Source organism: Camarhynchus parvulus, chromosome 15, assembly GCF_901933205.1.
Source record: "Camarhynchus parvulus chromosome 15, STF_HiC, whole genome shotgun sequence".
In the NCBI taxonomy this organism is placed as follows: domain Eukaryota; kingdom Metazoa; phylum Chordata; class Aves; order Passeriformes; family Thraupidae; genus Camarhynchus; species Camarhynchus parvulus.
This window is the reverse complement of record NC_044585.1, coordinates 3,587,568-3,596,861: the sequence shown is the minus strand read 5'-3', so window position 1 is coordinate 3,596,861 and position 9,294 is coordinate 3,587,568. Positions and strand designations below refer to the sequence as shown.

Sequence of the window (9,294 nt, the reverse complement as noted above, 5' to 3'; positions counted from 1 at the left end):
TCTTTCACATTCACAACCAGGCAGGACCTATAAATAAAACCTTTATGAAAACAGGAGCTTTCAAAAAGGTCTGTGTATGTGCACGAACGTGTATGAGAGAAAGGGAATGGCTGTGTGCACTCGAGGATGTGTGTTTGCATGCGTATGTGAGGCGTGGGTGAGAAGAATGTGCATTCACACACCAGCCCTCATGCAAACAAGTGCACTGAGAAAAGCATCTGCATGGTTACGGAGCGTGCACAGGTGCTGGGGGCACTGTCAGGAGCCAGAGGCCATGTCCAGGCTGGCTCCAGCTAGCACCATTCCAGGGGTTCACCCATCAGCTGAGTCATGCTAGAGTTACACACGGAAAACCAGAGCAGACTCAGACCCAGCTGTGCATATGAGACCAAGCTTGTGGAGCACTTTCCCCCCACAAAGCAGTAAAGTACTTGCAAGATAAACAGCAGTGGTTTACACTGCTTGGCTTTCACGTGCGAGGGAACACAGAATCAGAGCTCAGTTCCTATGGTTTTCACAGAAAATGAGATTTTTAAGTGGTCACATCTTCTCAGCTGTCCGGGAAAGGGTGAGTAGTGTTCGGTTTTCCAGGGCTGTCATTGTCCAAAGGTAAATTTTAGTTTTCTGAAGCATTAAACCCTTAAAGTTTGAAAACATAACGATGAGACAGATGACCTGAAAATGAAGGTCAGGAAATCAAAAGGACTATGACTACCTTTACAGTAGTTATAAACACAAAAATGCCTAGATATGCATCTGAATTGTCCCTCCCCCACTCTCCTGTCCATCCATGTGGCTACGAAGTCAGGCCAGGATATCTCCCCTTCCATGAGGCCTACGGAGGACCCAACATAACTTCCAGGAAACTTGGCAGTCCGTGCGACCCTGCCCTAATACAAAACAGGCGACACGGAGCTCAGAGCCAAGCCAGGACAGCCCACAGGATGTCACAAAGCAGGTTCTGCTCTCTGGGGCTTTGCCCCCGTAAGACAAGACCTGGCTACAACGTGATTAATTTCAGAACTGCAAATTATTCTACTCCACTACTCCTGACCAGCTGAATCATTTGCTTTGCTGAATCTGTGCCTGTGCCACATGCTAATGCCAGCAATCGGGATGTAGGTGTGTGAGAAGCACTGCAGCTGCTCCACTGCTTGGTGGGAGACCCCAGGGTGTGAGAGGGAGGCAGGAGAGGTGCTGCACCCTGCGCCCCTCTGATTTCACCACTGCTAATCGCAGCTCTTGGATCTCTCACCCCCGCCCCCAATTCTTATGCAAACATTTAGAAGAAGTAGGCAGAAAAAAAGGCACAAAACAGGAGACATAAAGAGTGCAAAGCCTCACAGGAGCGCACAAAGCACAAAATGTCTCTTCTGCTCGTTCAAAAGACTCTTCCCAGCTCCTTGCACTAGGCTGGAGTGTGTGAGCAGGGATTCAGAGCTCCCCTCCCACTGAGCTCGCAGCTAAAGCCCTCCCCCAGTTCCCAGGGTCTTCAAATGAAGATTTGCATAGTAGTTCCAGATCATTCCCGAGAGAAGTGACAATGGCTCTCTCAACGCCCTCTTCCCCCCGTCCCTCCCTCCCAATGCTGATAAAGCCTTGGTGAAAAGGGGAACAAAGGATTTACAGATGTCAGAATATTGATTTCTGCCGTTCCAGGACTACAGGGAGAAGATGAAGAAAACTTTTGCCCCCAGAAACTCTGTGGAGTTTGAGACACAGACGCTATCTCTGCAGCACGAACTCCGCGTTTGTTAAGACAGTATCTGATGGAGGCAATATTGCTATTCGAGAGGGATGAGCAGGGCCCTGAAAATGAAAACGCACGGGGATGAGATTACAGCCTGCAGTCCCAGAGAGCGCATTTGTTGTTCGCAGACGTGCTGAACGGAGGCGCTTCCAGTGAAAGCAGTTTGCCACCAGGCGGGCCGGGCCGGCATTGCTCCGGGCGGCAGCTCCCGCCCAGCTCATCCCGACTCCCGCTGGATCCTGCCCCCTCTCTGCTCCCCGCCGCTGCAGCTGGGAAAAGTAACGGAAAGGAAGTGAAAGTCTTTGGCAAGTGGCCTTTGATTCGGAATCAGAGTGGAATGGATTTCCACTAAACTCGCTAAATTTAGGGCTGTTACCTGAAAGCCAAAGCTTTCTGCTCCCACAACATTTCTGTGCACAGTCCATGCAAACCCGAGCTTGCTTTTGCACTACAAAAATTCCTTTCCACTGTAGTGCGCCAACTCTACTGAACTCCACCTCCACCAGCTCCCTGCAATCGTTCAGATTGTGCTAAACAGAGCAGCGACGCGATGCAAAGTGTCACACGGCACTGCTGCACACCCAGCACGAGACTGGCACTGGGCAGCCAAGGGAGCTTCCAGGAGTTCTGGCCTGACCTCCCCCTGTCCCACCACTGCTCTGAAACAGCTTTCAGCTTTCTCTCTGGGACTGCCTACTGCCACTTCATAGACATACATACATTATTATATTATATTATATTATATTATATTATATTATATTATATTATATTATATTATATTATATCGTATTATATTATATTATATTATATTATATTATATTATATTATATTATATTATATTATATTATATTATATTATATTATATTATATTATATTATATTATATTATATTATATTATATTATATTATATTATATTGTATTATGTTATGTTATATTATATTATATTATGTTATATTATATTATATTATATTATGTTGTATTATATTATATTGTATTGTATCATATCATATCATATCATTTTCCCCTCCCTTTTCAGAACTAACTCTTTAGCATTTCTGCCCTCAAAAAGTTCCTGGGACGCTGGATCTTTTATAAAAATGTACTTGATTAAAATTTCTCTAAATGTGGGATTTAGGCCATTTTTAAAGGTGATAAGCTATTTTCTGAATCAAGCTCTAGGCCCTCAGGTCAGGTGGGGGAAAACCCCACCTGAAACTCTTTCTGCAAGGCAGAGTGGTGAGTACAAAAGGGTTTCCCATGCCATGGGTCAATAATTCAGACAGAGCTGCAGAGCCAGAGCTGACTGTTCCCTCATTTTCCACACAGCTTTGTACAAACACGTGCTGTCAGGAGGACTGCAATCATCACAGTGATAACAACCATCACATACTGAAGAGTTAAACACATTTCACACAACTACATCAAAACATTATTCACAATACTCTTAAAATATCTGGGTTTCTTTCAATACCTGCCTGTCTTCCCTCAGCTGAAGAAATTATTCTTATGGAATCTTTTGTGTCTCCCAGCAGTCACTCCTAATTTACATTTAAAGATGTGAATCAGACCCACCAGACTCCTGATACAGCTCATACAGAGATTAATCACAGCTGTTGGGATGATGAAGACTAAGGCAGACCCATTTTAAATCAGTGTCACTCAGATTGTAATGAACCTGCTACCAAACTCAGCTTCAGGACAGACTTCATCCCCATTTCCAGTTGTTCCCCACGAGCCCCTTAGAGCTACAATTCCTTCATGTCATTCCTCTCAGACCAGACCCTACCATCATCCTTCCCAAAAGCTCAGTTTCTTTGCTTTTTTACTGTAACAGTTTCTATATGGACCATGGGAATCCTCTCATTTTGCTGTGGGGTTTTAAGTGCTGATAAATGTACTGTCCACCTACACCAAAAGTCAAACAGCCAGGCCCCAATAAAGAACTAACAGAGAACCTAGATATTTATCATATTATTTTTTTTCTGGAGATCTTGTATTCATTCAAGTGATGTTATTATTTCAGTAGAATCATCCCAGGAATCCACGTAATTAAAAACACATTGGTGGTAATAGAACTGCACCATTTGAGGGCCCCTTTGATCCCCTCATGCCTGGGACCTCCCCAGCACTCTCCCTGACCCCACAGCCCGAGGACTTTTCTCTCTGAACTACTCAGCACTCTCTACCTGACAGGAGGATGTAGGCAGGTGAGGATCGGCCTCTTCTCCCAGGTAATAGCAACAGGACAGGAGAAAACGGCCTCCAGCTGCACCAGGGGAGGTTAAGGTTGGACATCAGGAGTAATTTCTCCACAGAAAATGTGATCAGACATTGGAATGGGCTGCTCGGGGAGGAGGTGCAATCACCGTCCCTGGAGGTGTTTAAGGAAAGACTGAGTGCCATAGTCTGGCTGACACGGTAACGTTCGGTCATAGGACGGACGCGACGCTCTCCGAGGTCACCTCCAAGCTAACTGAGCGTCCCTGTCACGCTGCGTCTCTGTCACCGCCCCCCGGCCGAGCCGCCCGGGCGCGCTCCGCCCTCAGACCCAACATGGCGCCGGGCCGCCCCTCAGCCCGCACCGCGCCGACGCCACTGCCCCGCCCCTCCCGCGCAGGGCGGCGCACGCGCGCGGGCGGCTCCGCTCAAGGTCAGCGCGGGCGCTGCTGCCGCCGGTTCCGCCCGGCGCGGTTCCGGTTCCGGTCCCGCCGTGCGGACAGGAGGACATGGCGGCGCTCGGACGGGTGTCCCGCCTGCTGCTCGGCGCCGCCGCCCCGCGCTCCCTGCCGGCGCGTGGCTTGGCGGCGGCCGCCGCACACGAGGAGGGCGGAGGTAACGGGGCTCTGTGGGGCGAGGGCGGAGCCGGGGCCCGCGGCCGGCGCGGCGCTGCCCTTGACAGCCGGTGCCCTTCGCTGCGGGAACGGGGCATGGCTGGCGCTCGGTGGGGCCTGAACCGGAGCTAAACCGTGAGGCCCGATCCCCGTTACAAACGGGGAGGGCACCCGCGCTGGAGCGTGGGACGCAGGTTCATTAGCGCCCCGTTAGTGCGCTAATTGCGGTAACGCGTGTGGGGTCGGTATCGCTGATGAGCCGTGATGGTTCTGATGCCGCTGTCCCTGCCCAGCCCGCATGTGGAAGACGCTGACGTTCGTGGTGGCGCTGCCCGGCGTGGCCGTGTGCATGCTGAACTGCTACCTGAAGGCGCAGCACGAGCACGAGCGGCCCGAGTTCGTGCCCTACGCGCACCTCCGCATCCGGACCAAGGTACCTCTGCCCGGGGTCACGGCCCTCTTCTCCCCCACGGCTGTAGAGCCTCCTCTGAGACTGCCACAGCGCCTTTTCCTCTCTCGACTGCTGCATGAGATGGCTGTGGTATTAACTCACGGCTGTTTCTGAGGCAGTAAGGGTTTGTCACATCTCTGGTGAAGTACCCATGACATTCACAGGCCCTCCCACCCCAGAGTGATCCTCCTAATGTCTTGCTGAAAAATGTGTTAGTCCTAGAGCTGCTGAATTTAAAGTAATACAGATCCCAAAATACTCAAAATTGGGGCCCTCATAATACAGCACAATGTTTATGTAAGAGCAAAAATTGTGCTGTTTAGAGATTGTGGCTCCCAGCTAAGGGAGACAAGAGTTTTCCAGCCCTTGCTTCCTACATCCTGGGAGCCAGTTTGCCTAATCCACCAGCCTGTCAAGCTGTGTGATCATAGAATCATTTAGGTTGGAAAAGTTTTCTGAGATTGGAGTCCAACCTTTGACTGATCTCTACCTTGTCAACCAGATCATGGCACTAAGTGCTACATCCAGTCTGAACCTAAACACCTCCAGGGATGGTGACCCCAGCAGCCTGGGCAGTTTGTCCCAGTGTTTAGCAACCTTTTTGTGAAGAAATTCCCCCTGATGTCCATCCTGAACCTTCCATGGCACAGCTTGAGGATATTTCCTCCTGTCCTGTCACTAATTCCCTGGGAGAATTGATGTTTGAGTCTGTACTGTTCTTGGTTTCAGGTGCTTGTAGGATTGTTCAGGAGCTACCACTGGCTGATTTTCTTTTTTCTTTCAACAGCGTTTCCCCTGGGGTGATGGGAATAAAACTCTGTTTCACAACCCCCACACTAACGCTCTCCCAACTGGTTATGAAGATTAAAACCAAGATCCTGCCAACAGCCAGAGCTTTGGCTCTCCCCATCTTGAACCAGAATGTTGAGTGGGAGCCATCATTTCTGGGGTCATAGTTTCAGAAACTCTGTGTTTCTTCTGCAATGAAGCCGAGTGGTGTTGTGGCTCCCTGTGTCCTTTTGATGGGGCCCTTTAAATAAACAACTCTGAATGTGAATTTGGGATTTGACTTGTTTACCTGAATCCTCAGGAGTTTTTCAGTTCAGTGTTTGCATAAAGCATTAAGGTTTCCCCCAGGACAGGGTGCAGGAGCAAAGGAGTTTGACTGCCTGAATGGTAACACATTTTCCTGTATCTGATAACACAAACAACAGGAATGCATTTGGCATAGGACATGAATCAATTTCATGTTCTTCATGTCTGGTTTAACTGATGGCTCTAAACTCACAGCCAGAACAACAGATACGTAGATTAAAATATATACTGAAGCACATTCTCAATTACCAGCTCTTGCAATATTTATTAACAGTCATAAAGGTGATTTTTCTCTTGGTCCCTTCTGGCACAGGGAGTGGCAGCAAAGGTGTTGAGCTAAGCTCTGCCTTCACACTGTTCACCTTCAGCTCTCACATTTTCAGGTACATCAGCACATATCTTGCTCACCACTCTGCTTTCCATAAAGCTGCAGTCTGTATAAAGTCAAAACACAGGTTTTGCAGAAGAAAACACAATTTTGGTTCTACTGCTTATGTCTGTGTAGCATGTACTGTTTCATGCAGAAGCTGCCTGAAGCAGAAGGGATTAGTGAGCCACCAGCCTGAGCCTGTGCCCATACAACTTTCATTTTCCAGTTTTTGCTCATTACAAGTAAACCATTTTCCAGTTCTTACTATAACTTCTATATTTTTTGCACAATGTGAGGTCTGTCTCAGCTGTCATTAATGTGGTTCTTCCCAAAAGGCAGAACACAGCAGCTGCTTTGGCATCTTGCTGTGGAAAGGAGTGATGGATGGCAGAGAAAATCTCACTGTGGCACTGCAGGATGCCCTTCCCTGTGTTTTCATGTGATTTTTTTTGTCTGCTTACCAGTAAAAGATTGCTGAGAGAGGTTTTCCTGTGTTGAAAGTACAAGGCACTGAGGGGCACAGTTGTTTTAAAGCTGACAAAGTCACATTACGTTTAGCTTTACATGAAGATCACAGAAAAGCAAACTGGTTTTATGTTTTATTCCTTAAAAAAGAAAAGCTACAGAGTCAACTGTCTCCAAAATGCTATTCATATGCTCCAAAATGCTGTCTCCAAAATGCTTCCCTTAGACCTGCTGCACTTTGCCAGCAGCCTGTTTTTTCAGTGCTGTATTTAAGCCCTGTGCTGACTCTGTAGGAGCTCTCTGCACCTGAGAACAGGAGTGTGGCTCACCTGGCTCTGACTGGCACAGGAACAACAGCCTCAGGCTGCAGCAGCTCCTGGTCCTCTGCACAAGGACTCAGAGTCTGGGCTCTGCGAGGGGCTGTGGTGCTGACAGGCCAGCTGTAATGTTTGAGAACTACACCTTTTTAGTTTTTTTTAAAGTATAATCTTTAAATAATTAGTAGTAATTAAAAGCAGAGAGTGAAGCTTTCTTTTTTCCTCACTGTAATTCCAAAATTATGAAGTTATCTTTTGTCCCCAGTCCATAATACCTTTTCCCCCAGTGTTGGTGTAAGGAGAGGGGCAAGCTTTGCCCCATCCCTGGGTGAGGATCAAACCACAGAAATGTGTAATGCTAAAGGAGAGAGAATTCTAAGTTCACGGATGTGTCAGTACCTCAGAAAAGGCTGAATTAGCCTCTGCATTAAAAGTCTTCTCCTCAGCTGCTGAGCAGGCACTTCCATCCCTCCCAGGGGGCACAATCAGACTCTACTGCACAGTTACCTACTTGAAAGAAAATATAACCTGGTTGTATTTATTTGAGCCAAGCTGTTGCAGGTCCACTACTGCTCTTAAACCATCTCTGCAGCTGACACAAAACAGTGCTTAAGCCCTTGGGGATTACATGAAACTAATTCACCAAAATTCAGCAGCATAGAGATGATAGCAAGTACATCAACCCCCTTCATATTCTTTTTAAACACTTTCAAGTGTTTTATAAGTAAGCAAGAGAAATCAGTCACAAAGAGCCCATCCCAGCCCACTCCAACCAGCATTCCCCACTGCAGAGTACATTCAGTAGGAAGCTCACATGGATTTTTAAGCTGTCAGATGCTGAACCACCACCAAGTTTCACTGGCAAGGAGGCAGCAGTTACCACATTACCCAGTTTTTTTTTTTTCCTTTTAGCTGTTTGTTTTCACAAGCAGAGAACATTTGTCACTTCCTAGAAAGCAGTTAACAAAGGTCTTCTCCGGGTGGCCCCTGTGGCACACCTGGTGATGGTGCTTAGTCCAAAGGCTGCTGTTAGTGACTCCACCCATACTGCCAACATCAGGAGGAGTTCTCAGTTTTTCCTTTACTTGGGCCCATGAACTCCAGGCCCTCAATGGGTATGTCCTTTTCTTTGATTGCTTTCTGAAAAGAAGAAAACCAAATAATTAAATTCAGCACGTCTTTATAGGGCTTTATGTTGTTATCTTTGGTACAAAACACAGAACCACAGAATCAGGGAGGCTGTGAAACACCTCTGAGATCATCCAGTCCAACCTATGGCCCATGAGTAACAGCACCATGTCAACCAGCCCAAGGCCATGCCCAGGCTCTCCTTAAACACTGCCTACACCTCCCTGGGCAGCCCATTCCAACGTCTGACCTGTGAAAAACTCCTCCTAAAGTCCAACCTAAACCTCCCAGGTGCAGCTTATATCTGTAACCTCTTGTCCTATCGCTTGTTGCCTGAATAGAAATCATCTAAAAACACAAGTGATCTAGAAAAGGTAGTCTTAAAGGTTGGTTTGAATGAAGTTTCAACGTTAGAGCAGCTGAAGGATGTACTGAGAACACACTGAGCTACAGTCGCTCTAACAGAAACCTGCTGCAGCCTCTATAGATCCGCCTTAGGAAGTCGTGTACAATAAAAATAGGAGACGCCTGTAAAATATTCATGTCATGACCGACAGACAGCGGGCGAGACAAACCCAGCGCTGTGTGGGGGGGTCTGTGCCGGGGCCTGAGGCTGCCGGGGGCACCGGGCCGGCGGTGGAAGGGTCAGAGCCCGCGGAAAGACGTGAGGGGCAGGGAGCGAGGGCCCGGCCCGGACGCACCTGCACGCAGAGCTGGTAGCGCTTGAAGAGCTGCCCGCAGGGGTCGCCGGCGCTGTCGCCCTTGAGGAACTTCTCGGCGAACCAGCGGTTGAAGCACTGGTCGTACTCGCGCTTCAGCTCGGTGCACGCCTCGCCCACGCTGTTCATCGCGGCGGCCGCGCCGGACGGGCCGGGCCGGGCCGGGCG

The 9,294-nt window shown here is 48.5% G+C and overlaps 2 protein-coding genes across 3 annotated transcripts; one reads left to right on the top strand and one right to left on the bottom strand.

Moving 5' to 3' along the window:
* The first annotated feature begins 4,387 nt into the window (after positions 1 to 4,387).
* On the top strand, positions 4,388 to 6,083 carry LOC115909539 (cytochrome c oxidase subunit 6A1, mitochondrial). The gene is made up of 3 exons (XM_030958964.1): positions 4,388 to 4,582; positions 4,875 to 5,014; positions 5,820 to 6,083. The coding sequence occupies exons 1-3, from the start codon at positions 4,477 to 4,479 to the stop codon at positions 5,898 to 5,900; spliced, it is 327 nt and encodes a 108-aa protein (XP_030814824.1). The 5' UTR covers positions 4,388 to 4,476; the 3' UTR covers positions 5,901 to 6,083.
* Positions 6,084 to 6,569: 486 nt separating this feature from the next.
* TRIAP1 (TP53 regulated inhibitor of apoptosis 1) lies at positions 6,570 to 9,293 on the bottom strand. Of its 2 annotated transcripts, XR_004061151.1 has the most exons (3): positions 9,109 to 9,293; positions 8,278 to 8,419; positions 6,570 to 7,789 (listed from the first exon to the last, which is right to left on the bottom strand). XR_004061151.1 is itself a non-coding variant. In XM_030958965.1 (2 exons), exons 1-2 carry the CDS (start codon positions 9,253 to 9,255, stop codon positions 8,336 to 8,338), a joined length of 231 nt encoding a protein of 76 aa, XP_030814825.1. In that variant the 5' UTR covers positions 9,256 to 9,293; the 3' UTR covers positions 7,786 to 8,335. The 2 variants fall into 2 exon arrangements, 1 of the variants encoding a protein (XP_030814825.1); XM_030958965.1 differs by having other exon boundaries at positions 7,786 to 8,419.
* Position 9,294: the final 1 nt, after the last annotated feature.

Coding starts and splice junctions, on each gene's coding strand:
- TRIAP1 (XM_030958965.1), bottom strand. CDS start 9,255: ATGAACAGCGTGGGCGAGGCGTGCACCGAGCTGAAGCGCGAGTACGAC. Junction 8,420..9,108: donor GCTACCAGCTCTGCGTGCAG/GTGCGTCCGGGC, acceptor TCTTCTTTTCAG/AAAGCAATCAAAGAAAAGGA.
- LOC115909539 (XM_030958964.1), top strand. CDS start 4,477: ATGGCGGCGCTCGGACGGGTGTCCCGCCTGCTGCTCGGCGCCGCCGCC. Junction 4,583..4,874: donor CGCACACGAGGAGGGCGGAG/GTAACGGGGCTC, acceptor GTCCCTGCCCAG/CCCGCATGTGGAAGACGCTG. Junction 5,015..5,819: donor ACCTCCGCATCCGGACCAAG/GTACCTCTGCCC, acceptor TTCTTTCAACAG/CGTTTCCCCTGGGGTGATGG.